General features: G+C 48.2%; 13 protein-coding genes across 13 annotated transcripts; 6 read left to right on the top strand and 7 right to left on the bottom strand.

The window, feature by feature from the left end:
• Positions 1–368: 368 nt before the first annotated feature.
• Positions 369–1,701, bottom strand: MGYG_04105 (serine/threonine protein kinase; the record flags this gene model as incomplete). Its single annotated transcript, XM_003173883.1, has 3 exons — positions 369–1,048; positions 1,111–1,662; positions 1,695–1,701. 3 exons carry the CDS (start codon positions 1,699–1,701, stop codon positions 369–371), a joined length of 1,239 nt encoding a protein of 412 aa, XP_003173931.1.
• Positions 1,702–3,052: 1,351 nt separating this feature from the next.
• Positions 3,053–4,027, bottom strand: MGYG_04106 (hydrolase; the record flags this gene model as incomplete). The annotated part of the gene is made up of 1 exon (XM_003173884.1): positions 3,053–4,027. The coding sequence occupies one exon, from the start codon at positions 4,025–4,027 to the stop codon at positions 3,053–3,055; it is 975 nt and encodes a 324-aa protein (XP_003173932.1).
• A 1,242-nt stretch (positions 4,028–5,269) lies between these two features.
• Positions 5,270–5,818, top strand: MGYG_04107 (hydrophobic surface binding protein B; the record flags this gene model as incomplete). The annotated part of the gene is made up of 1 exon (XM_003173885.1): positions 5,270–5,818. One exon carries the CDS (start codon positions 5,270–5,272, stop codon positions 5,816–5,818), a length of 549 nt encoding a protein of 182 aa, XP_003173933.1.
• A 333-nt stretch (positions 5,819–6,151) lies between these two features.
• Positions 6,152–7,285, bottom strand: MGYG_04108 (meiotically up-regulated 84 protein; the record flags this gene model as incomplete). Its single annotated transcript, XM_003173886.1, has 2 exons — positions 6,152–6,582; positions 6,643–7,285. The coding sequence occupies 2 exons, from the start codon at positions 7,283–7,285 to the stop codon at positions 6,152–6,154; spliced, it is 1,074 nt and encodes a 357-aa protein (XP_003173934.1).
• Positions 7,286–7,611: 326 nt separating this feature from the next.
• Positions 7,612–8,836, top strand: MGYG_04109 (DNA repair protein RAD14; the record flags this gene model as incomplete). The annotated part of the gene is made up of 3 exons (XM_003173887.1): positions 7,612–7,698; positions 7,766–8,363; positions 8,421–8,836. 3 exons carry the CDS (start codon positions 7,612–7,614, stop codon positions 8,834–8,836), a joined length of 1,101 nt encoding a protein of 366 aa, XP_003173935.1.
• A 520-nt stretch (positions 8,837–9,356) lies between these two features.
• On the top strand, positions 9,357–12,086 carry MGYG_04110 (striatin Pro11; the record flags this gene model as incomplete). Its single annotated transcript, XM_003173888.1, has 4 exons — positions 9,357–9,444; positions 9,550–9,831; positions 9,897–11,765; positions 11,827–12,086. The coding sequence occupies 4 exons, from the start codon at positions 9,357–9,359 to the stop codon at positions 12,084–12,086; spliced, it is 2,499 nt and encodes an 832-aa protein (XP_003173936.1).
• A 604-nt stretch (positions 12,087–12,690) lies between these two features.
• Positions 12,691–13,539, bottom strand: MGYG_04111 (hypothetical protein; the record flags this gene model as incomplete). The annotated part of the gene is made up of 2 exons (XM_003173889.1): positions 12,691–13,362; positions 13,429–13,539. The coding sequence occupies 2 exons, from the start codon at positions 13,537–13,539 to the stop codon at positions 12,691–12,693; spliced, it is 783 nt and encodes a 260-aa protein (XP_003173937.1).
• A 292-nt stretch (positions 13,540–13,831) lies between these two features.
• On the top strand, positions 13,832–15,922 carry MGYG_04112 (S-adenosylmethionine-dependent methyltransferase superfamily domain-containing protein; the record flags this gene model as incomplete). The annotated part of the gene is made up of 1 exon (XM_003173890.1): positions 13,832–15,922. The coding sequence occupies one exon, from the start codon at positions 13,832–13,834 to the stop codon at positions 15,920–15,922; it is 2,091 nt and encodes a 696-aa protein (XP_003173938.1).
• A 438-nt stretch (positions 15,923–16,360) lies between these two features.
• On the top strand, positions 16,361–17,704 carry MGYG_04113 (GDP-mannose transporter; the record flags this gene model as incomplete). The annotated part of the gene is made up of 4 exons (XM_003173891.1): positions 16,361–16,606; positions 16,679–16,766; positions 16,831–17,199; positions 17,262–17,704. 4 exons carry the CDS (start codon positions 16,361–16,363, stop codon positions 17,702–17,704), a joined length of 1,146 nt encoding a protein of 381 aa, XP_003173939.1.
• Positions 17,705–18,639: 935 nt separating this feature from the next.
• On the top strand, positions 18,640–19,883 carry MGYG_04114 (hypothetical protein; the record flags this gene model as incomplete). The annotated part of the gene is made up of 2 exons (XM_003173892.1): positions 18,640–18,811; positions 18,871–19,883. The coding sequence occupies 2 exons, from the start codon at positions 18,640–18,642 to the stop codon at positions 19,881–19,883; spliced, it is 1,185 nt and encodes a 394-aa protein (XP_003173940.1).
• A 178-nt stretch (positions 19,884–20,061) lies between these two features.
• MGYG_04115 (fyv10 protein) lies at positions 20,062–21,462 on the bottom strand (the record flags this gene model as incomplete). The annotated part of the gene is made up of 4 exons (XM_003173893.1): positions 20,062–20,493; positions 20,552–20,737; positions 20,800–21,339; positions 21,409–21,462. 4 exons carry the CDS (start codon positions 21,460–21,462, stop codon positions 20,062–20,064), a joined length of 1,212 nt encoding a protein of 403 aa, XP_003173941.1.
• A 549-nt stretch (positions 21,463–22,011) lies between these two features.
• Positions 22,012–23,782, bottom strand: MGYG_04116 (centromere/microtubule-binding protein cbf5; the record flags this gene model as incomplete). The annotated part of the gene is made up of 5 exons (XM_003173894.1): positions 22,012–22,368; positions 22,432–22,658; positions 22,717–23,348; positions 23,426–23,582; positions 23,668–23,782. The coding sequence occupies 5 exons, from the start codon at positions 23,780–23,782 to the stop codon at positions 22,012–22,014; spliced, it is 1,488 nt and encodes a 495-aa protein (XP_003173942.1).
• A 466-nt stretch (positions 23,783–24,248) lies between these two features.
• MGYG_04117 (hypothetical protein) lies at positions 24,249–25,662 on the bottom strand (the record flags this gene model as incomplete). The annotated part of the gene is made up of 5 exons (XM_003173895.1): positions 24,249–24,685; positions 24,775–24,817; positions 25,219–25,316; positions 25,387–25,565; positions 25,628–25,662. The coding sequence occupies 5 exons, from the start codon at positions 25,660–25,662 to the stop codon at positions 24,249–24,251; spliced, it is 792 nt and encodes a 263-aa protein (XP_003173943.1).
• Between the last annotated feature and the right edge of the window lie 120 nt (positions 25,663–25,782).

Raw genomic sequence — 25,782 nt, forward strand, 5'->3', positions numbered from 1 at the left:
GTTTCACTCATCTCTACCCTAGCCCTACTATCTTCTTCAAATGTATTCAGACCAAAGTATTCATACCTTCTGGTGCCATGTTGCTTTGTGGCTTCTCCCGGCGTAAATTGTTCATTTAGCCTCTGACGATGACGAAATATTAGTTTGAAATCCTTTCTTTCATTTAACTAGTTTATGCTACGCTGATATTCGTTCGGGCCCGAAATAGACATTTATATTTCTAAAAGCAAAAAATATCCATACTTTTTATCGTTTGCTGTATGAAGAAGTTTCATTGGAGCTCTAGAAGGGCCAAAATATCCTAGTCATGATAGTCTAACTTAGTGCTGATCATAAGCACAATTGATGGGTTGGATAAAAAATGAATGTCAAGTATATCTGTCCATCAGAGCTTTGAATGACGGGTCCTGCAGAAGTTCAGCCGCTGTTGGACGTTTCTCTGGTTCCAAGCGGAATCCCCGGCGGAACAATGAGGAGACAAGTTCAAGTTCAGCTTGGTCAATGTCGGGACGCAAACGTTTTATTCTGTCTTCGAAGGGGCGTTGAGGATTTGGCTCTATATTTTGATCATACCATTGGTCTTCATATTCCCAGAAAAGACGCCCCTTCCACTCAGCGGGAAGTGGGCCAAGACTTTCAACCATAGCTGGAATAATACCATCCCCCAAACCCTTTCCGATAACGCGGAAACCCAAATAGAACTCCGAGAATACACACATGTAACTCCACATATCGCAGGCTGTGCTGGGTGGAAAGCCATGAAGCCGTTCCGGAGAGCAATAATCCACGGGTGGCCGGCCTTCGCGCTCAGGGGTTACTCGTTCACCAACATTTATAGCGAGGCTAAAGTCTCCAAGATAGAAGATGTCTTCCTGTAGGTCCTCTGGAATCTTTACCGGCGCAACCAACTGACCTGGTTTCCAAATGTTCTCTTCAAGCCATTTCTCAATAGACAGCTTAAGAGGGCGACCAAGTCGTTCATACTTGTACTTCCTGGTATGGTTTTCTAACGGAGCAATGCCTTGGAAGCAGTTATAGCCAGTCACATCTGTAGATAGATAATGTTAGTAAAGCCGTTTTAGTGTTTTCTCGGGGAGAGAGGTGTCATACCCCGATGCACAATCCCAGCGCTATGTAGACTATTAAGAGCCTCAAGCAAATGCCTGGCAGCTAACATACGTGAAGCCATTGTCATTTTCCAGATCTTAAGGTCAAAGAGACATTCCCCAACCCAAGGGAAAACCAAAACTTGGTGGCGATTAGACCCTTCGCCCTGGAGCGAAAAGGTCCTCAGGTATGTGAGAATATGGGAAGTGTCCTTGACACGCCGAATGATCTTTTCGTGTATCTGAGCTTCATATTTGCCTATCTCGCTCGAGTCTGTGACTTTAAGAGCCACGTCCGTCTTCTTTTCAAGGTCGTAAGCTAACCAGACGGTAGAGAAGCCGCCGTGTCCGAGTTTATGGTCGATGCGGTATCTGTCGTTGAGAATTTCTCCTATGCAGACTGGATAGAAGACTCTCGACATCTCCTTGTCATATTTCCAGCCCTCCTCGGAGCTCTCATTAACATCAGACTCTTCCCTCTCCGTAGTTACAAAGTCACCCAAATCAGAGTTATCATCATCGGGAAAGTCATCGCTTCGCGGGGTATCATCATGTCCTGCAGTGTCGTTAGCGTTAAAGTGGGAGGACTCGCCATAACTCGTTGGCTACCGGCCGCGGGAATATAAACGCTCAGAGCAGCTCTGTTTGCGAGGTTGCGGGTTTGAACAGGCCTAAGGGCGATAGAATTTGGTGATGAAATTTTGTGATGTTGAAGCTCTCTTGCAGACGCTGTTAATTCTTTAGTTAAGTACATAGGCACCTCGTGAACTAAAGAACTTGACAAAAGTCACGTCAAAGATGGGAAGTCCCTCCAAGGCTGCAAATCAGTCACCGGCGGCAACAACAATAGTAGCAACGATGAGACAAACTAGTCAAGTGTAACTGCATCTTCCCCTGTCATGTACCTCGAACACAAACGTCAACCAACCATTCATTGTAGCGAGGATGTGAATGAGACAAACACGGCGTAACTAGTTAACTTCCGAAGCAACTCCCAAGCGCGGAAATGCATGAAAAGCCCGAGAGTCAACTCCAGCCCCCAAAATCCAACAGTTATTTATCACCTCCTCCGGCTGACTGGCTAAAACCATATCAGTTACGTATTTGTTAGCTTGCTAGCGCCCATTCCAGGGCTTCGCCGCAAGAGGACTCCATCTGCTTGTACATCTTCAGCGGCTAGGGGAGTCATCCTATTCGCCCACCATGGCTTCGATACCCAACAACTCCATGTCTACGCCGTCAAGATAGACCCCTAGAGGCAGGCGTGTGCTTAATCGGGAACTGCGGGAAACCAGCCAGAAATAGATACTTCGACGTGATTCCCATGAGTTCTCCTTGCATTTATGCAATTGCCTATGCGCGAGTGGGAGTATCATCGAAGGATGTCTCCTATCGGGATATAAATATCAGCTGCTTCCCTCCCAGCTCGGCCTACACTTCTCTTCCACAGACAGCACCAGAAAGCACAACAGCAACAGAATTACTCAAGTACTCTGCCATTCAGCTAAATAGACAAGCCTGCGGTATTAAGTGACAGACAGACGAGTTATTAGGTTACTTAATCAAGCCGCTTTCCCCTTCCTTACTCAGTAATCGCTAATCACGGTTTAACGATGATCTAAGAATAGTCCAATCCATTAGGCCGTAAAAGTATTAAATATACATAACAGGAGTAGGCTAAGGATGTATCATCCCTCGACAGGTTTCGAAGTAGAGAGGAGGGAATTCTCAGAGGTCCATAGATAGATCACGAGTTGGTAAACTAACCATCTCCTTAGGGGTAAGATCCTTTTTTCTTGTAGCTTGTGTAGTTAAAGCTGTAGAATAGGGAGACATTATCTGCTAAATGAAAGGATAATTCTAAATCAGGTATCATTGAATTAAAATGGAGGATGAATGTTGCTTAAATGTAAGGTCAACCCGATGGATAAAATAGAACAATAATGCTAAGAGCTGGCTGGCTTAGGGATCTCCTTGGTCACAAGCTCCGTTATGACCTCCTCTAGGCGTTCGCCAATGGTATAGTGAGTGTCATCCCACTCCTGGAGCTCCGAGTGAGGTAGCTTTTCTGCCATGTATCTGGTCAACTGAATAGGTGAGTTTGCGTCCTGTGTGCCATGCCATATCCGGATCTTGTCGTAGGTTACATCTTCGAAGCGAAACCCCCAGTCCTGGGAGAGGAGTTGTGCCTCATGCACAAACCCACGAGATCCCTGCGCAAACCCTTCAAAAGCAATACGCAAGAGAGCCTGTCTCCCTTCCTGCGTGGGCGTCTTGTCGTCTTCCTTTCTTGTGCTCTCGATCCAGTTATCGAGCCAGCGTGTGATGTAGCTTGTACCCGACACCCATAGTAAAGAACCAACGAGCATGTTTGTCATGCTGGTAAATGCCCAAGGCACGTTGTTAGCTGCCACGCCCATCATTCTGGACACAAGAGGTACATCCTGGGTGCCAGCTATCCATGGACCAGCTCCTGCAAGCACACCAACTGCAGAAAGTGAGTCATGAGGCAAGGCATGGGCACAGGCTACGGCATAGGGTCCTCCGCCTGAACCACCCAGTATGGCGAAGCGGGATATCTTAAGGTGGCTGGTGAGGTCCTGGATATCGTTTGGCCAATCAATAATACGACGATGAGGCTGGAAAGTAGATATCCCAAAGCCAGGACGGTCTGGCGAGATGATACGGATCCCATGCCGTTTTGCGATTGAGTCGGTCAGAAAAGCTTCAAGTCGTGACGAGGGCCATCCGTGGAAGTAGAGCAGTGGGTAGCCTGATGGACAGCCGTATTCAGTGTATCCTAACACTCGGCCATCACGAAGAGAGACTGTCTTGTCTGGGAATGATGCAAGGCCAGGAGGTATGGATGTGGGTGTAGCAGTTGACAGCGAAAAGGAGAGTCTTGGGAGAGGAACCTTCATTTTGAAGTAAATAGGCGAATCTTAATCTTTTTTGAGAATGGGGATGATGATGATGGGGATAAGGAGGATATTCTAGAGAAACAGGACGAGTCTGCCCGTCCATCATGGCTGTTTATATACCCCATCTTGCTGTCGTCTCTGGCCTGGTGTCTCATTGTTGTCGTCGGGATTGACTGATATCAAGTCCTGCGCTTAATATTATGAGCCGCCGCATGCATCCCAAAACGGATAGAGCCTCGCTCTGATTGGCCGAACAGCTCCTCCCGCTTGCGCCGCTAAGCGAGTTAGGGACAAGCCGCAAACACGCAGGATCGAGCTAGACGGAAGATGACGCTGGACGAAGAAAAGTCGGGAGGAGACGCCGACGGAGAGAAGGTCTTGTTAGACATTCATTGCCTGGTTAACTATGGAGTACTCTGTAGTTGACTACCTAAGTAGGCCTCTCTTCTCTGATGCTGGCGGTGGTTGAGATGTCCACTTGCTAGCAGTCCAGCGGCCCAGGAGCCAACATCACCATCCACACCAACACCAACTACAGTGTATCGACAAAACGATGGATGAGAAGTCCAAATGTTTTCTCTTCTTCATCTAGTTACAGAGTACTCTGTACTCTTCACGTTATATATGACGAGGACATCTATGATGGCTTCTACGGTTGCTTTCAAGCCTTTCTTTTCTTCTTCGTGTACAACTACAACATCAGCCTCTCTACCAGCTATCGGTGCAAATCAGGGCTTTGGCCCCCTCTGTCGAGTTACAGCAAGCTTTGATCTTCCCTGAACGATCCCATGCATCCTGCAGTCCAACGAAGCTGGGCTGGATCGAAATAAATAGAAGAGACGCTCTCATGCTAAATCTTCACATGAGCCGAGGAGAGAAGCCATAAGCTCCGCCTAGCGTCCAAAGGAACAGGCGATGTACAGGGGTTTGACGGCTTTACAGCCACTCAATACGAACTTACCACATGCCGAAGACGAAAAGCTCGCACGGAGATGGTCGACTATTCGGGCATTAAGTTCGCCATCGCTGCTAGCAGACGGCACAGATGCAATTTCTTCCTTCCCCAGATTTGCGGGGGGACAAGCGGAGGAGAGGAGGACGGGGCTCAATGGAGTCTATAAAAGGGGACTCCTTCGGCCGCTGGCGATACCAGGCCACATATACCCACTGCTGTCCTCCCTCTGTCACAGTCTATAGTTGTGTCATTTTCCAAAGATATAAAAGAAGCAACCACTCCACAAGATGAAGCTCTCGTCCATCTTCGCGGCCGTTGTTACCGCCCTCGCTACCACCGTTGTAGCCGCCCCCCTGGCCAAGCGTGACGGAGCTGCTGTTGTCAACGCTGTCTCTACCATATCCCAGCAGATCACCGACCTCGACAATGTCGTCAAGACCTACAACGGCGGATTCATCACTCCTATCAAGATCCAAACCAAGACTAGCAAGTTGACCTCAGGCCTCAAGGACGCTATCAAGACCGTCCAGGAATCTGCCAAGTTCAACGACCAGGAGTCCCAGGCAGTGGCCACCGCATTCGTCCAGCTTAAGCCAAAGATCGATACTGTGCTTGCCTCCCTCGTTAGCAAGCAGCCTATCTTCAAGAAGGGCATCCTCGGCATCATCCCACTCGACTGGCTGGTGAAAATCAACCTCAAGAAGCAAAAGGATCTCTCGGCCAAGTTGGGAGATGAGACGGTGCTCAAGCTGAATGAGCAGTTCGCCAAGTTGGCTCCTTTGATCAACAATGCCATTGCTGAGGCTTTTACGAAGGCAATTGCTGCATTCTCCTGAGAATAGTGGGGTGGATGATCGATATAACTGGATGAAATGAAACCGTCATGTCATGTCAATGCATAATGTATATACCAAATTTCCCCCTCATATAGGGGCCGTCACGATCAAATGACATAAATAATGGCATTATCTATATTAGCCATACCAGGCCTTGTAATAATAGAGTAATAGCCTTCCGGGTGAAACGGCGGATGTCAAGTAGCACTGACCCCGAGCACCACCATATGGCGGCGTACCAAGAAATCGAATAATATCATTTTAACAGCATAATCTGTACATTTATTATATGTACCACAGTTATTAGACCGGATTAATAGCTCAATTCAGTGGTTAATACTGTCGATTATTACCTTCATTAACATCATCGTTGCCATATAAGACTTCACATACCCCACCAATAGGTATGTCCATGACCGCATCAGTCCCTTCATTCCAAACTTGATCCCACGGTATCCTCTTCTGCGAGCCCATGATCTGTGCCGTCGCGGAGTCAGGGTTCATCTTAGACGAACCACCCGGCCGACGTCGCCCTTTGCTATCTATCACAGCTATGTTTGCCGCATCATCAACTAAATTCTCAATGCTGTCCATTGGTAGGGTTAGATAGCCCGTGTTATACGCTGCTAGAGCAACATATATGTAGATGATCGTCATCACCAATGAAGAGGGTATGGCAAGGGACCACCACCGATTGGGGTAGTAGTGTATTCCCAGATTATGTAGAAATGGAGATGGTAAAAATGACCATAGCAAATACATTACTATATTATATCTTATCAGTAATTACTTCTCAGTTACTGAAAAAAAGAAGCTTGACTTACGGAATGCAAGTGAGGACGCCAGGTACAAGACAAACCCATAATACTCATATGTAGGCACTTTTGGACTCGCTCGAGGCACCGTCGTCGCATTACGCGCGGACTTGGCCACCGCAGCTTCTGTGTCATTAGGTGTCTCGACATCAGAGCTATCCGGAGTTGTAGGACGTGAAGTTGTTGCTGAAAAAGACGGGCGTAGAAGGGAAGTTAACGACGGCGAAGGGGGGAGAGGAGTAGGTGGTCGGTTATAAAACGGCGGCGCAAATGCATGAGGTAGAGATATCGTTGATCGTAGGTATGGCCGGTCAATGGCGAAGTTGTCCTCTTCCTGAGAGCTTTCTCCTCCCTCGCCTTCGCCCTCTCCTTCATCTTCTTCCTCCGATCCAGAGGCCTGCGGCGAATATTGAGAGAGGAACTCTGCTTCTTCCGCGCCTCGGTCTTCTTCGTCCGCTTCTCCATTAATCACTCCATCACCATTATCAATTGCGTCTCCTCGATCTTCATCGTTCCCTTCTGGTCGAGGTTCTTCCTCTTCAATATAGTTGAGAGACTCTCGGTCAGGGCTGAGTGGAGGGAACGGCTGGCTGGACTCAGCCGACCGCACGCTCTTTGGGCTTAAGGGACACTCATCAGTGCTCCCATTCATCGCACCTAGAGTCAGCTTGAACTTCGTCCCTTTCAGCTTCTTCTTCGCCTTCTTCGTATTTTTGGTCTTTTTGGCTGCCTTGAGTTTGAACGAAGTTACATCATAAGGAGGCTCAAGTCATGTGTTTCCAGTACAATACACAAATTAAGGTGTCTGGAGCCAAAATAACCAGGTACATACGGTATTATTACCACTTAGTCACATTCAACTCCCTTATCAATTTTTGGGACTTTGGTTGATGAATTCCAACGAGGCAAACAGTTTTTTGATATCTTCCTTATTAAAAGATAGGAGTGGCTTCTTGGATTTTGTGAAGATATAACGAAATGGATCTTTCACAGCCCACGACGCCGAGTAAAACAGCCGGCGCTCCTGATCCAAAACCGCTTACTCCAGAACAAATCCAGCGCATAGTAGGCAGCCCATGTTCTGGTTATCAATGAAAGACAAAGGCATGAAGCAGCTAAAGGCCTTCTCCAGGAACTAAACCGCCTAAAAGCAAAGGCCCTCCGTGAACAACGAGAGGCCGAAGCACGAAACCGCGGCGCTGGAGACTCTTTTGTAGCTGGACGGAAGAGGCCCATATCCTCAGTGCTCTCGCCGTCCAAGACGCCGGCCAACCTTCGAGATGGACGAAACAACTCGTCGACGACAGGTGAACGGCCGCTGGATACGATACGGCCAGTACGGGCATTTGCCAAATATGTAGAGTATGATTTTAGCAAGATGACAGATACCAAGGGTGGATTCTTGACCGCAGAGGATGACCCTCACAACAAGGCTCTATACTCCAAGGATAAAGATGGAAAGCCGGCTCATATGACTCAACATGAATGGGAGCGGTATCAGCATCTACAGGCTGCTCGGAAGGACCCCCATGGGCCTTTTGCTCCGGGAGCTACAGCCCAAGATTCCGGGAAGCAGAAGAAGTGTCGAGAATGCGGCACGGTGGACATCGACTGGAAATGGGACGAGGTCTTCAAGTGTTCTATATGCAGTGTCTGCAAGGAGAAGTTCCCTGAGAAGTACAGTTTACTCACAAAGACAGAGGCAAGGGAAGACTATCTCCTCACTGACCGTGAGTTCAAGGCCAGTCCTATATCATTGTCTTGATCTACCTAACATCCGCGTCCAGCTGAGCTCAAAGACGAAGAACTACTGCCTCACCTGGAGCGGCCGAACCCGCATAAAGCAACATGGAACAACATGATGCTCTTCCTCCGGTTCCAGGTAGAAGAATACGCCTTTTCGGCGAAGAAATGGGGGTCTCCCGAGGGTCTCGACGCCGAGTTTGAACGGCGAGAAGCAGACAAGAAGAAACGCAAAGAAGCACAGTTCAGGACCAAGCTCAAGGAGCTGAAGAAACGCACGCAGTTCGAGGCCCATCGAAGGAACAGAGCAGGCGGCGGCGGCGGTTCGTTTGGCGATACCCTTGGTGGCCGCCAGAGACACGTCCATCAATGGGGGAGGCCGGTGGACAACGCAGAGACGGGGATGAGCGTCAAGACCTGCGTCGACTGCGGCATGGAGGTAGAAGAAATAGTATTCTAGCCTGTTGTCTCTTGCTCCCTTTAATTTCAATCCGTGGTCTTGTTCTTCTTTTTGTTCTTCTTCTTGTTCTTCTTGTTCTTCTTCTTGTTCTTCTTCTCTCTTCCCGGCGGCTGTCACTATGTTATTGTTGTATATAATGGGGGACGCCGAATGCCAGATCGCGGCTTGGCAGGCTAAAAAGTGAGCTTCGAACAACAAGCAGCGATCCTTTTTTTTATTTTTGTTCACCTTCGGCCTCAAGCAGCAAACCGGTGGCGACAACGCCGCAGATTCACCTCGTCTAGACGTTGCTATACTTGCATCTCACCTCCGGGGCTTCGTCGGGGGCGGTTGGTTTATTCTTAACCCGCAGTTGACCTCTCCTTTTTCCCTCTGCAGCCGAGCGCCGTCGACGGCTTACCCTGCCAAGCGTGTCCTCGCAAAAGTTATAGACCTGTCCACCCTTGGTTCTGGCTGGTCTGCCGATATATTTTAGCCCGTTCGTCCTGGTATTTTGATGGCCTGGCAGCCACAGTCTGCCATGGCCGGAAATGGTGGAATGGGTGGTGGGAGCATGGATGCGAGCAACGGTGGAGGCCAGCCTCAGGGCACGGAATATACGTTACAGGGTCAGTTTTGCATGTTTGCTGGAAGATGATGCTCTATTTATTGGAGCTTCATAGCTATACAGAGGGCTGGGCTTGAATTTATGCTAATAGTGGTTCTGTCTATAGGTGTGATGCGCTTCTTACAGACAGAGTGGCATCGACATGAACGTGACCGTAACGCCTGGGAAATCGAGCGCGCAGAGATGAAATCAAGGATTGGGAGGTTGGAAGGCGATGCTCGGACGAGTAAAAGGATGCATGAGTCCCTAGGGAAACATGTCCGGATCCTCGAAGTCGCGTTGAAGAAAGAGAGGGAGAAATCAAGCAAGCTGGCCGCAGGGGAGAAGCTTGAGCCCAGTGTTGACCCCAAAGAAGTTGCTAAGAAGAGTCTCAAAGCTCTGGAAAAGAGTAAGGGACCTGATCCTCTCCCGTTTGTGTGATCGATTGCTTTGCTAATGCGCGTTTACATATAGAACAACCGAAGCCGTCGTCAGGACTTGATAATTACGCTGACGATGACGAATCCAACAGCCCAGACGCCCAACATGAAAATGAGCGAGATAAATCCAGGTTGTACCTTGGAAAATGTACGCAAGAAGTGGCTTACCATGTCATTCCCGGATCCCACCCACCCCCGGAAATAAACGAACAGGAGCTGTTGAACCACGACTATCAGCAACATCATCTACAACGACAGCCATTGGACAGCGGCTATCTCCAGGAACACCAACGGCAGCAACAACAGTCTGTGCCACAACAGCAGCAAAAGCAGCAATTAGTCCCGGCACAACCTCAACTGAATCATGTGAGCATGGCCCGAGAACCAGAAGGCTCTCAAATGATGATGCCAACGTACAACGAAAACGGTGCTCAGGGTTCGGCTCAGCGGGAGTTCCTTGATAGGAGGGCCCAAGAGCCGCAACGAACAACTGAGCCTACGCAAGAGCAGCGCAATGCCAGCTATGAATTCCCCTCCAAGGCTGAAGAACCCTCGCAATCAGAGAATAAATCTCCAGAGGCATTGTCAGGGAAGGAAGATTTTGGAAAACCACCCACGACCAATGACATTATTGTTGATGAAGCCGATGGTTGGAATTTCGACGAAGCACCCTCGAACGAGCCTACCCCAGCCCCAGTTACTCGCCGCCCAGACACAGATGCTTTCCCTAGTGCAAACTTCATCCCTCCCAAGTCTCCCACTCGTGGACGCGGATCCAGGAGAAAGAGTTCTGGTGGGAGAAGGCGAAGTGATGGCAACCCCGACGTCCGGGAACTCTCTGGATCTGCTCCAAAGGCAGATACTACCAGCTTCAAAGTACGGTTTGCCTTACGCGGACACTTGGATGTAGTTCGATCCGTCATATTTACAGGTGGTGGAAGCCCCTCGGAACCCGAGATTTGCACCTGCGGTGATGATGGAACTATCAAACGATGGATAATACCTGCAACGTACGGAGTCTTCGGGTCTAATGCTGCTGCTCCAGGTTCAGACCTTGATGTCACCAGCTACTTCACCCACCGTGGACACAACGGCTCCGTCACTGCACTCGCTGCCTGCCCGCCTTCCCAAAACTTCTCTAGTGGTGGCCGTGCTACCGGAGATGGTTGGGTGTTCTCTGGTGGACAAGATGGGTGTGTTAAGGTATGGGAGCGTGGCAGAGTCGACCCCAAGGCTACGTTAGATGGCCACAAAGATGCTGTCTGGACTGTTTGCGTTCTCCCAGGCACTTCAAAATCAGTATTTGGTGATCAATGCAACGCCAATGGAGGTCCGGATCGCGTACTCCTCGCTTCTGGCGCTGCTGATGGCCGGATATTGATATGGGCTATAAGTGCGCCGCCCCAACTCTCTTCGCCCCAGACCAGCTCCCGAAGGAGTGCAGGTGGAAGCAGGCGTGCAAACTCCATTTCCTCGGGTTCTAATTTCCCTACTTCTCCTCAACCCAGCACCGCCAGTTCGACGGCATTCAACTACACACTGGTCCATCAGATTGTCAGAAATGACATCGCCCCTACCTGCATCAGCCCGTTGTCATTGGCGGGAGTCAACTTTGTTGTTTCCTACGCAGATGCGTCTATTCTAGTATATGATACCCGAACCGGGGAGGAGATTGTGGGTATGGCAAGCCTCGAAACGTACGATGGCACTCGAGCCACTGGTGTCAATGCTGTTGTTGCCAGTACTATCGGTTTCGACGGTACAGCTAACCTGGACCCCAATCGAGCCCTCTCCGAAGAGGAGTCCGTTGTCCACGGTGCTACTGGCACGAGCGGTGGCGTAGAGGGCGTTGTCATTAGTGGTTACGAAGATCGCTACATCAGATTTTTTGACGCTAACAGCGGTAAGATAAATTCTCCTTAATTTTCCCCCCGTTTCCATGGCACGCATCCTAACTCAAATAGGGCAATGCACATACACAATGTTAGCACATCCGGCAGCAATCTCCTCTCTTTCACAGTCTCCAGATGGACGAGAGCTTGTCTCTGCTGGACATGACGCAAGTTTACGATTTTGGTCCCTTGAGAAACGAAGTTGCACGCAAGAAATCACGAGCCATAGACTAATGCGAGGCGAGGGCGTTTGTTCGGTCGTCTGGAGTCAAGACGGAAGATGGGTTGCTAGCGGCGGCGGCGACGGCGTCGTCAAGGTGTTTTCGCGATAAATACCAAGCCTATCGCTGCACCATGAGGACTACCCCGAACAAAAATAGGTCCTCGGCCATGTTATACACTTGTCTTTCATCTATACTCTATTCCTATAATGAGACTTCTGACGCCTTTGAGTGAGCATATTTGACATGGGTTTTCTCCTTCGCAGGTTTGCGAAGGTAATCTTGTTCTGATGATACCCCTTCATTAGCTCACGCCTCTGCTTTACAATATTATTCTTATAAGATATGGGTGGTTGTAACTATCCATGTGCTGAATCTTTTCTTGAGCCATGTTACCCCGAGGCCCGACGCTGCTGGAGGATACGATTTTGCCCATATCCTTTCTTCTCCTTTTGACACGCACTTAATGCTTTCTTTCTCCTTTTCCTTCAGTCCCTTAACACATCACTTCTAACGTTTTTCCTTTCTCTTCTTTTGCCGTGATGTATACTATCAAACCCCTAAGTTTCAACCCAATGTCTTCTTTATGCATCAATTTAGTCCTTCAACGAATATATACAATTTACGATTTCTTGGTATAGGCGTTCTATTGTATATAATTAGAGAAAGCGAAGCTCCCATTATTCAGTATCATTACTAATGGCTGATGATAGGTCTATTTCAAGTAGTCCTTCAGCCCAGCTTTAAAGATAGAGACCATAGCCGGGGCATTATCTGGGTTTGGCATCCTCTCTTGTATGAATATCCTCATATCCTCCCAGAAAGTGTCGGCATCATAAAGGTCCTTAAACTCAGAGCGCAAGGATGCATCGCTCTGCGGTGTTTCTTGCACTTCTTCTGAGCCGGGATCCTTCATCTCCGTATCCTCCTGTGGGTCCGATTCGAAAAGAGGTCTAGCCGCCTTTGTTGTGGCCGCGGCAGCAGCCTTCAACTCTTCCTCCGGAATAATAGACGCTCCTCCCAAAACCATCACACTGAACTCTGCTGGGCTATTTCCCCTAATTATGTCGGATTCGTCTGCCAAAATATCGGCAATAGAAGTTCCTTGAACGGGCTTGCGTTTCCATAATAGCTTTATCTTGTCCAATGGCACTCTCTGGTCGGGGTCTGTTGCGTTGCTGGGACGTATTCTCTGGTGAACGGCATCCTTAAGTTCCTGGACCGTTGCGGTAGCAAGAGCCACGTTTGGAAGCTTGATATCTAGTACAGGATTCCGTGCTGACTTTAAGTGAACGGTGATTCCCTTGGATGAGCCTGGTGGTGCAGTGGTCTTGACTTTCTTTGGCATAGGCGGATGGGGAGGGTCAGTTAGACGTGGGAGAATTATCTATAAGCGGGCTTATTGTCAATACATGCTAGCTTCCAGCAAAACACGATATAAATAGCTCCTTACCGGGAAACGAGGGGCGAATGTCTGAGGGTCATAGACCGTATCAGCTGGGACTTTGATTGGCTTCGAGTCTAGAGAAGCCAAGAAGCTCTTCGCAAATGATACTTCCGCCATTGTGACAGCTTTATCTCCTGCTTTTAAATGTGTGATCGGTGGGGGTTCGGTTTATCAAAACTGGATGGCTACCAAAATCTCCTGCTGTAGATTGACCGTTGGTCGTTGCTTCTGCTTAGTAAGATCTGATAAGCTGTACCTCGCACGTGATATGTTAAACTCTAAAAATTATTTTTTTCCTTATCAGCAAAATTTCGCGGAAGGAAAAAAGGAAGAAAAAACCAGAAATATTTGTATATCTAGAACCAACAGCACAGCCAATTGTGCCTTCATTTTGGAGGATTGAGGCAGGATGGGTGTCGGGCGTCGCATTGGGAAGAAGCAGGGCCCTCCACAGCCGCTTGAAGAGTTCACAATAAAAAGTGGTAAAAAGGCGGCTAAGAAGCGGAAAGCGGACAAGGCAGACGGAGCTCCTCAAGGAGTCAAGCGACGGAGAGGAGCTGAGGATGATGATGATGATGGCGAAGATCGGCCAAAGAGCGCAAAAACAAATGGGGCGAAAGCGGGCAAAAAAGACGTTGTGAAGCAGAAGAATACCAAGGCGTCTACTACACAGAGCGCACGCAGCAAAGATGGGAAGAAGAAGGTAGCAAAACCCGTGGAGGTTTCTGAGCCGGAGGACCCTGATGAGGATATGGATGATGAGATGCTCGACGACGAGTTTGATGACCTAGATGGTGTCAGTGACGGATCAGCGGACGATATGGATGTGTTGGACCAGGGAGATTCGGACCTTGACAGCCATTCAGCGTTCGATTCAGATGAGGAACGGCCGAGAGAGAAGATGTTTTCAGATGACGAGGACCTTTCGGATGCGGAGGAGATACTTACTGCCGCCAATATAGAGGGTCTGTCAAAGAAGCTGGATATGCAGAAGGAAGAGGAGGCTGCGCAGGCAGAGCTTGAGCTGAAAGAATCTGCCATGCAGACGAACATTGCGGGTGATGCACCAGATGTATTTGCGGAGCATGAAAATCTCACAGCTGGACTGGCTCCAAACCTGCAACTGCTTCGAACCCGCATCACAGATACCATTCGCATTCTTGGTGACTTGAGTACCCTCGGTCAGCCAGGAAAATCCCGTACAGACTATACCGACCTCCTACTAAACGACATATGTGTATATTACGGATACACTCCTTACCTTGCAGAGAAGCTGTTTTCTCTGTTCACTCCCATGGAAGCATTCTCTTTCTTTGAGGCTAACGAGTCCCCCCGGCCAATTGTTATTCGAACCAACACACTACGAACCAACAGGCGATCACTAGCCCAGGCTTTGATTAACCGAGGAGTTGTTTTAGAGCCCGTTGGAAAGTGGTCAAAAGTCGGTCTTCAGGTATTCGAGTCACCAGTTCCTCTCGGTGCTACTCCGGAATATCTTGCTGGACACTACATTCTTCAAGCTGCCTCATCCTTCCTCCCCGTCATGGCACTTGCACCCCAGCCTCATGAGCGTATCCTCGACATGGCAGCCGCTCCCGGTGGTAAGACCACGTACGCCTCTGCGCTGATGCGGAACACTGGCAGCATTCTTGCCAACGATGCCAGTAAGACTCGTGCCAAGGGTCTAATTGGAAATATCCATCGTTTGGGATGCAAAAACACTATTGTTTCAAATATGGATGCGCGGACAGCTTTTCCCAAGGCCATTGGGGGCTTTGATAGAGTACTGCTCGACGCCCCTTGCTCAGGAACCGGCGTTATCTCCAAGGATCCAAAGGTGAAGACCTCCAAGACAGAGCGTGATTTCCTGGCGCTACCACACATGCAAAAGCAGCTACTCCTTGCTGCCATCGACTCCACCAACCATGCCTCGAAGACAGGCGGATACATAGTTTACTCAACATGTAGCGTCACGGTTGAAGAGAACGAGGGCGTGGTACAGTACGCCCTAAGGAAACGACCAAACGTGAAGATAGTCGACACCGGCCTGGGAAGCTTTGGCACACCCGGGTTCAAAAGCTACATGAACAAAAAGTTTGACGACAAGATGCCGCTGACTCGACGGTACTATCCCCACCGTGAAAACGTTGATGGCTTCTTCGTCTGCAAACTGAAGAAGATCGGACCCAGCCCTGCGGAGGTGGCTGGAAAGGCTCCAGGAACCTCCGAAGGTAACAGTGGCGAGGAGGTTATTGATAGGACCCCAATTACCCCGGAGAACGGGGATGCCGACGAGGACGGGTTTGGCCCCTTCAACGAGGACGAGGACGAGCAGTATATCTCTCGCGCTCAGAGGAACAAGCTCCGCCGCCAGGGCGTCAACCCCAAGGCAGTCCCGGGCAAGAAGAACGACGATGATAGCGAGAAGCAGAAGCAGAAGCAGAAGGAGAAGCAGAAGAAGCAAAAAGGGGCGAAGGCGAAGAAGGATATATCTGCTTAGTCATCCGTAATATACTTGTATTCGGAATACCAATGTAATTTTTCAACCTTTATTTCCGGTTTTTTTATCTTTTATTTTATTTTTTATCTTTACAAAAACATTTTTCAAAAGGCGACGAAAGCGACGACGACGACGAAGAAACATCTTCGACTTTCACCTGCAAACGCCGTCTGCGCCTCAAGCCTCAGCCGCTCGTTGCCCTTTTTTCCTTATAACGTTGGTGTTTCTGGTCGGCTACGTGTTTTCTTCTATCCTGTCGTGGAACTTCTCGTCTCGCGACTTATAACCGGGTCGTCATCATCCCTGAGAGAGGGAAAAACCGCCCAGGTGGCCTTCTAAAAATTCAGAGTATCATACCAGCACCGCAGAACTTCGACAGCACGTCGGATCCAGCCTTTAATAGGATATCGATAAGAAAGGTCGGATAAGCTGCTCACGATGTCGGACCAGAAGAAGAACGACAACTACATCCCCATGGATAAGATGGACTCGGAGTCGTCCAGCAGCTACAAGCCGCAGCCACCTCCACCACAACCCCGACACTCGGCCGTCTCTTCAGCAGCAAACAATGCTACTCTTGCCATCATCAGCTATTGTGCCTCCTCTATTCTAATGACCGTGACGAATAAATACGTTTTGTCGGGTGTTGATTTCAATCTTAACTTTTTCCTTCTCTGTGTTCAGGTAAGTCGGGAATCAACTTCGCTCAGTTAACTTAACAGTAGAGCAGCTTCGCTAACCACCTCTTCTCCCCAGTCTATTATATGTATCATTGCAGTGCAGTCTTGCAAGACCTTGGGGTTCATCAACTACCGAGATTTCAACGCAGATGAGGCAAAGAAATGTATGTCCTTGTGTACTCAATTCTCCCGCCATCCATGCATCTAGCTAACAGAGCCACTTTGCAGGGTTCCCAATTTCCCTCCTCCTTATCGGCATGATTTACACCGGTTCCAAGGCCCTCAAGTTCCTTTCAATCCCCGTTTACACTATATTCAAGAACCTTACTATCATCCTGATCGCCTACGGTGAGGTTCTGTGGTTTGGAGGCTCCGTCAGCGGCCTGACCCTCTTCTCCTTCGGCCTCATGGTCCTCAGCTCCGTTGTCGCTGCCTGGGCTGATATCACCCATGCCGTCGGTACTTCTGCTGGCGTTGGGGCCGTTTCCACCCTCAACTCAGGCTATCTCTGGATGTTGGTTAACTGTGCTTGTACTGCTTCGTATGTCCTCGGAATGCGCAAGAGAATCAAGTTGACCAACTTCAAGGATTTCGATAGTAAGTCAGCTTACAGAAACCGTCATCCCTTTGCGCATTTTTTAACGTATCTTCCTTTCTAGCTATGTTCTACAACAACCTTCTCTCCATTCCAATTCTCATGGTCAGCTCTCTCCTCGTTGAAGACTGGTCCGCCACCAACGTGGCCAAGAACTTCCCCGTCGACACCCGTAACAGACTCTACCTTGCCATGCTCTTCTCCGGATTGTCTACTGTCTTCATCTCCTACGCCTCCGCCTGGTGTGTTCGCGTCACCACTTCCACCACTTACTCCATGGTTGGAGCCCTCAACAAGCTTCCAATTGCTCTCTCTGGTCTCATGTTCTTCGGCGACCCAGTCACCTTCCCCAGCGTCTCCGCCATTACTATCGGATTTGTCAGTGGTATTGTTTACGCTCTCGCCAAGATCAAGCAGAACGCCAAACCAAAGACCGGCATTCTCCCCACTTCGAACCCCCCAGTCAGTGCCAGTGCCCAAAGCATGAGAGATGGACTCAAGTCGTGAGCAAATTAGCTGGTCTTTAAACTGCCCACTCTGTCCTGGCTCCTAAAATCTCTCGCGAAGCTTCGGCTTCGGCATAACGACCTTTTAATGCAATCGATGGGCCTATCTATTTCTTTGTTTTTTAGTGATTTTAGGTGGTGTTTTTCTATCAGCTCACCCAGCAAGAAGAACGAATCCCCCGGACTGTCCGCAAATGACTATCCGTTGAGTAACGTTATTTTCAGCGTCTACTTCTTACGACTACACTGGTGGTTGACCAACAACCAAACTGCATCCTGCAACATAGAGCTTGTTCCTTTTTTGGCTGATTGGTTTCCCGAGGGTAATTTATCATTTCATTTCACTTCTCCCCTTTTAATATGCGGCCGATTTTCATCTGCCCCTTCTTTTCTTCTAGATCACATGCTAGAGGCCTCGGGTCACCTTCGGCTTTACTTCTTTCGATATCCCCAATTCTTATATACTACAGAGAACCACCATGAGTATTTGTAGTATCCTGTATTTATTCCTTTCTTTACTCTTATACGTTTCCTACTTCTTTCTGTCTTAACATTCTTTTCTATTTCTTTGACAAATGTAAAAAAACCTTATTCCATAGAGTCATGTCTCCAGTATTTTTTACCAGTAAATGACAGCGCTGTCCATCGTACTCCCATCGCCACGAAAAAAACATCTATAAATATAAATAGGCTGAGACAACAGGGCCGGCTCAGCCTCTCTGTGAAACCTATCTCAGCCTTCGCCAAAAACCAAAGAAAGGCTCAAGGTCAAAATAAGCGGTTAAACTAATTTTAAGCTTTTCTCTACCAATCAATTGACTATCAACACCGTCAATCATCAATATGTGTGCTAACTATCCGAATGTCTAATTGAAGTCACTACGCTTTGATACCACAGGCCTTTCTTAGTGGGAACGGCTTGGTTACTTCGTCAAGATGGGCAAGAATCGGAAACCTGCCGTGAAGCAGAGCAACAAGAGGATGAAATCATTTGCAAAGTTATCAACGTCAGCGAAAAAGACCCAAAATGCCAAACAGCAGCAACAAAAGCAAAATCAACCGCAAATCCCTTTCAGACCTTCAGATAGGGTCCTCTTAATTGGTGAAGGTATGCTCTATTATCCTTATATGTATATTAAGCGGATAAAGCTAATTTATCGACAATAGGGGACTTCTCATTTGCACTATCTCTTGCAACTCACCATAAATGCCGAAAAAGGCTGATGGCAACTTGCTATGACAGTGAAGAAAAGTTAATTGAAAAATATCCAGATGCCAAAAGGCATATCGGGCGGCTCGAAGCCTTTTCTTCCGGCTCACGGGAGGCTAAAACCAGTTTGAAGCGTAAGAGAGACGAAGAAGCTGATTCTCAAGGATTAGATGAAGAGACGGACCAAAAGCCGCAAGATCATGTTAAGATCGATTCGGTAGAAAATGGCTCTGCACAGGCAACGAAATCATCCATATCCTCTCCCAAGGTTGTCTTTTCGATTGATGCTCGAAAGCTAGGTGCCAATGGCGGAGGAGGGAAGTTGGTACGGAGTGGCTTTCCGACTCCAAGTCGGAAGGCACATTACTCGAACTGGTCTAAGCAAGGTGACAATAACCATGCAAGCGAGGCAGGAGGGCCATGGGATATTATCTCTTTCAATTTCCCACATGTTGGTGGGCTAAGTACGGACGTGAATAGACAAGTACGATCAAACCAGGAGCTACTAGTTGGGTTCTTCAAAGCATGCGTGCCTCTTCTTTCAGTCCCTAATTCAACGGAGGATTGGTCTGATTTTGAAGACGAGGGTGAATATCCAGATGAAGAAGAGAATGATCAGACTTCTGATGCTGATGAGGTGCAATACAAGCCTAGAAAGGAACCGGGCCATATCATCGTGACTCTTTTTGAGGGTGAACCATATACACTATGGAATATCAGAGATCTCGCCCGACACGCGGGCCTACAAGTTGTAACTAGCTTCAAATTCCCTTGGGCAAGCTATCCTGGTTACGCCCATGCGCGGACAATAGGAGCTATCGAAGGAAAAGATGGTGGAAGAGGTGGGTGGAAAGGAGAAGAAAGAGAGGCGAGAAGTTATGTTTTCGAAAGAAAAGGGTTTGAGAATCGGAATACTAGCTTTGCAAAACGCAAGAGAAAGGCGAAGGGGTTTGAAAGCGAGAGTGACTGATACTGACCGGTTATTGTGGCCTTGATTCAAGGATAAGGTTAAGTCGGTGAATTGGTCATTAATCATTAATACGCTGCACTGAACCATCAGAATCAACTATGTAAATAAAGAGACAATAAATAGAACCCGAAAGACAAAAGGTCTCAAGCACAGCAGTGGATGTTAACTGCTGCCAGACTTATGAAATGAACACTTTCTTCAGCTCCGACACATCGAACAGTTCTGATGTAATGGGATCTCTGACTTTGCCGGCACTAACACCTGATCTGCTCGACATATAACACAGACTCTCTCTGCCATATAGTCGACCGTTTGGCAGGACAACGGGGTCATTCTCCACAGAGCTCTTAGTATGATGGGCATACGGCATAGGGCGAGCAAGCTCGTTTAGCTCTGTAGAGCATATGGGACATATCGAGGGTCCTGCAGAATATGTTGCACTTGAGGCAGATGTTGTATATTCAGAATGACAGGCTGGTGTCTTTAGAGCCGAAAGACCTGCAGAGAGGGCAATCTGTAGCAACGGGTGTGATGTGAGCGAGAGGAGATCGTGATGGGTTTTGATGAAGAGGCTGGATAGCGTTTGCCATCGTTCCGAAGAGTAAATTGACTAGACAAATGATCAGTTTTGCCATGAGCAGCTAATGATGAGCATTGGAATATCATACCTTGTACGGCTCAGCATCAGTATCAGGAGGGAAGACCATCAACCCCGCAGCACGGAGTATATCTGATTTGTACGTCTCGCTGTGCGGCGTGAGGTACTTTTTAGCATGCTGCCTTGCTTCCGTCCTCTCACCAGCCCGTAACATTTCGATATACTGTTGCATCCGTAGTTCGAACTCCAGCTTATTCTGTTTAGAGCTGTCAGTAATAGCCTTGCCAAAGACAACCATACATGGACCAGGGAACATACATGTAATTTCTTCAAGGCAACTTTGTTCTCTCCGCACCATTGTAGAGCTTCTTTGGTCTCTCCTCTTCGGAGGCTCTCCGCTATCCGCTGGCACTGCGCAAAAACATGCACATCCACCAAGTCTTCAAGGCCTTCCTCATGCGCAAGCTGTTTTGCACTTTCAAGATAACCTGATCGTAGCATATGGTCTACCAGTAACCTGTTCAGCCTTATCTTTGACCATCTGTCATACTTGACATCCACCAAGCTCTGAATGCCGAACAGGTCTTCGAGATGTTCAATCCTTTTCCTAGACTGGGAGAGTATGCTTTTCTCTTCTTCTTGAAGTGTCTCCATTTTCCGCTTTAGCCCTTGCATCCGCGTTATCATCGTATCCAAGGAGGCGAGTGCTTGGGTAGGATCTTGGTTCCCAGAGAGCGAGGCATTTGCAGATTCTTTCAGTGCGGGAATGACATATTCCTTCTCTCTCTCCACGATGCGCTGTACAGTCTTGAAGTTGCGGCGAGCGAGCTCATGTGGAAGCCGTAGGAGAGGTTGATCCTTGAAAATAACTAGTTAGTAGGGACTCATTTTCTATCTTCTTCACCTGGGAGAAAGCTGGGGCTGTACTAGAATCAGGTGGCTCTCCGGATTGAGCTTTATCGGCGCAAGTTCCGCTGCCATATTGGCGGCAAGGTCGAAATTTCTCTATTCGTCGTGCCTCGTTTTCTATTCTATGGACTAAAATAGCTAGCAGAAGAGCAATGCGGGGGTCGGAGTGGTCGTGTGTGCGTGTGAGGTTGGCAGAGGAGGTTGAAGTTCGATGTTGTGATGTCAGCCATGCCAGCAAGATCGACGACGTCAACAAGGCAAAGCCACACTCACAGCCGAGATATCCAAATCCCCTGGCCACCTACCCACCAACGCATAACTGCTCCTCTATTGCAGCCAGTTTCTCGAGATATTCCTTTAGATCCCACCTAACAATCTACCTTTGGGCTGATACCAAGAACAAGAATGCAGGATCTTAACATTCGAATGCAGTATATTCAGCCAAACTACCCGGGCAAGCTATTGAGGGAACTAGCAAAGAAACAAAGACAACCATATACTCCGGCAAACATAAACGAATAGCCCATTTTGGATCAGTCCCATACTCCAACGGTATAAAAAGGGATATGATACAAAAGAAAAGGTTAAGGGAACAGACGCCTGCTGGGCAAACCCGGTCCTTTAATCGCTGTCACTGGCCTCCTCGGCCTGCTTGGATTTTCGCTTTTCCTTCTTTTCTTTCTTTTCTTGCTTCTTCTTCTCCTTCGCCTCCTTCTTCTCCTTCTTCAGGCGCTTTCGCTCTTCTCGCTCCTCTGGGGTTTCTCCCTCTTTTCGCTTTCTCTTCTTGTCGGCATCATCCATTTCTTCATCCTCTTTCTCAGGAGAAGATGGAGCAGCGGGAGCGGCTGGAACGGCCTTTGCAGGCGTGGCGGCAGCGGTTGCTGGGGCGGCATTCGGTGTGCCGGCAGCTTGGGCATCATAATCCTTATACTCTGCCTGCCACTTGGCTGGGGTGGAGGCATTGGTACGGCCATATTTCTAGACGATATTTAGCAAGGGAAGTAAGTAAGTAACAAAAAAGGACTCGCCAGGTTAACTTACGTCAAGCTTTCCGTCAGCCTTGAGCTTCTTCTTCTCAAGAGCAACTGGGCCCATACCCCATCGTCTGGGGTAGAGATCACGCTCCATGATACAACGCTTGACCTTGGCAACTACTCCATGGTCACAGGTAGAGAGCTCAACAGTTGACATCTGAGCAATACCGATAGCAATGGCCTCACCCTTGGTGGTCATGAGAACCACCTCCTCATATAGCTCAATGCCAGCCTCTATACATATCATTTAGCAATGTGTCCATATCAAAAGGTGACTAGTTATGGCACTTACCAAATCGCAAGAGACCTGGAATCATAAGCTTGGCTCCATAGCAGACGGCGTTAACTGCGCTATCCTTCACAACAATTCGCTTATAAGAGGTCAACAAGCTCTCCAATGGCCGAATGACCCTCCTGAGGTATGATTCATCACGGTGGTTATCCATCATCCACTGGGCATCCAAAACATCATGCAAAGTCACCATGCCATCCTTCTCGTCCATGGCTCCACTGCGAACACGGCGCAGTTCCTGCATATGAGCTCCAACTCCCAAGAGCAAGCCAAGATGCACGCAAAGAGTTCGGATATAGGTACCAGCCTCGCAGCTGACCCAAAATACACCCAAGTGTCGATCATTATCAAATTCATACAACTTGCTCTCATAAATCGTTCGGATACGAAGCTGACGTTTGACAGCAGATATCAGCGGGGGTCGCTGGAACAAAGCTCCAGAGAGCGTCTCAAGGGCACGAGCAAATTGCGCCTCGCCTCCAGGGATCTTGTCATGTAGCCTGATAACGCAAACGTACTCCTTTCCAGCTCCCTGCTGCGACTTCACCAGGCGAGTCGCACGGTCAATACACACAATCAAGCATCCAGTAACCTTTGGGTCCAGAGTTCCACTGTGTCCGGTCTTTTCCACCCTATCAAGGCCAAAAAATAGCTGGTTAGCTATCAATTCATCTACCTTTAGTAGCTAAAAGAAAATTTAATTGCGAACCTGAGCATTCTCTTCATCCATGCGACAACCTCGTGACTCGACGGGTTTGACGGTTTATCCAAGTTTATCACACCAGAGCTGATATAGGACTTCAGGTCACGCTTGAGCGGAGTGCATCCATTAGGGATGGGGGTGAAGTGACTGGTCCGCACAAGTACTATTAAAATTTAACGACCGCACATATTAGCAAACGGTTTTTTCACTTATTCCCCCGCCACATGAGTTGCAAGTAGAATACATACGCTTATCATAGTTCTTCAATAGAAGAGGCCATTCCGAGGTAGGAATTGGAGGTGCAACAGCTTCAGGCTTGATGCTGTAGTCGGCAACATCGCCCTTGCCAGTTGTAGCGGCCATTGTTAAAAATCTAGCTCTTCACCACAGGGCAGGACACTTGAAAATTCACAAATGGAAGTATCAGGGTTCAATTAGCACTGCAAACCCAATACGGTGCGCGACGACAACACTCTTTCAGGTGCTATCAATTGGGTCGCAAGATGTAAAATATTTGAAGACTTTCCTTTTTTTTTTTGTCTGGAATTTTTGTTCGCGTCAAAATTTGCTGTGGGCAAAAAAGTTGATCCGACCACAACACTAGATTTTTATTGGTCATTTAGACGCTAACAACCGCGCGTCAGCTACTTATCATTCAACATTTAAGCGACTCTCGGTTTATATAATCATGTTATTTCAACATTTAGTTGCTTTTGCCATATAAAATTAGAGGCAAGTATTGTTTTCATGCTGGCTGGTAACGCCGATTATTCGATTGAAGATATTTTTCCTTACTCCGTACTCCACAAGGAGTGAGTTGCAGGGTAGATCAACCAGTGCCCAGCTTCCTGCCAGCTCCTCTACCTTTCCATGAGCCGCCTCCCAAGCCTGAAAACCAGCTTCCAGTGGATTGGCCAGTGCCTCTTGAGTCCGAGCTATCACCTTCAGCTGGGCGCTGCATGCGATAGCCACCATGTGCCTTGACGAAGTTACCATCAGGAGCAAAAAGCTTTTGAATGAAGCGGGGTGTCTGGATGTAGTTGGTGCCTCCACCAAAGTTAGGATAGATGCGAGTTAAAAACTCGTAAAGATGGGCTGCCAGGAGACCACACGCTTGGGTAATTGCGGCGTGCTGTCCGGAGAGGACAAGGGTCGCAATCAAGCTGGCGAAAGGGAGGTATTCCGCCGGAATCATGATAATAATGAAAGGCATCTTCTTGCCTGCGTTATCGTGAGCTAGGGTGGTGAGAAAAGCGAGAGATAAAGCTATTGAGGTTAGCTATATGGCTGAAGGACGTGCTGCTCAAGTAGCTGAGCAAAGAAAATATACGAGTTATGGATAGATATTGTCGTACCTCCGAGGAAGACGAAGGATTGCAAGTACAATCCTGCGGTTAACTGCACATGCGTCAGCCTCAAGTACTAGAAGACAACAAAGACAACAGGATAGAGAATGTTGATATGAAGGGTATTCTAAAGCTAGGTACAAAAGATATCGAGAATATAATGAATGTAGGGCAGCAGTATAACCAGTGTAATATAGTCATCGACACTAGTCAAATTATACCACAATCCCACCATGCCTACACCGCATGCATACCCTGAAGGATTGATATTATGCGAATGATGGGTATGCACGAAGTGCAGGGGTAATCTCCCTCGAATTCAGGAACCGCTTCAGCTAGAAGAGGCTGGGCGGGCAGATTTAAGAGGTTTTTTGAAATGAAGGAAGAATATAAAACAGGGTAAAGGCCATGCTTATAACCCTCGCGCCAGGCAAGGAATGAATGACCACTCACCAAAATGAAAATAGCTACGAATATCACATAGGTGACAAAGTCACCCGGTCCAGAGAAACGAGGCGAATTAACCTCGATATCGCTGGCGTATTGATATACTGCACATCGGTTAGTGATTTCTGTCCATGGTATAGTAAGGTGCTCATTTGTTGTTTCGTGGACCCGTACAAAAGTAAAGGTCCAGGAAGAAGCTAAGGCCTCCTCCAGTCAGGAAAAACGGCGTCACAAGCCTCCATAGCTGTGGCGGGATCTGAAGTATCCTGTGTAAAAGGAAGACAACATGCATGCCATTCAGAAAACCTCCATGAACCAGGACGGACTGGACAAATGTAGCTGCTGTCAGCGTTCTTTAACAGAGCTCGGTCAGTATAATGCGAACACTATCCCTTGCTCAGATATAGGAGCTCACCTGCTGACGGGCGGCGCCGCCCAGTATCTGTCCATCTTCACTAAACTACCAAGCTGCTTTTGCTACAAAAGTGTATGGTGCTTGTGTGTGTTTGTGAGTTGGAGTTGGAGCTGGAAGAAAAGCTGTCGTGGTCTTTTTTTTATATGTGGCTTTTT

The sequence above is a fragment of the Nannizzia gypsea genome, genomic scaffold (genome assembly GCF_000150975.2).
Source record: "Nannizzia gypsea CBS 118893 supercont1.3 genomic scaffold, whole genome shotgun sequence".
Taxonomy (NCBI): domain Eukaryota; kingdom Fungi; phylum Ascomycota; class Eurotiomycetes; order Onygenales; family Arthrodermataceae; genus Nannizzia; species Nannizzia gypsea.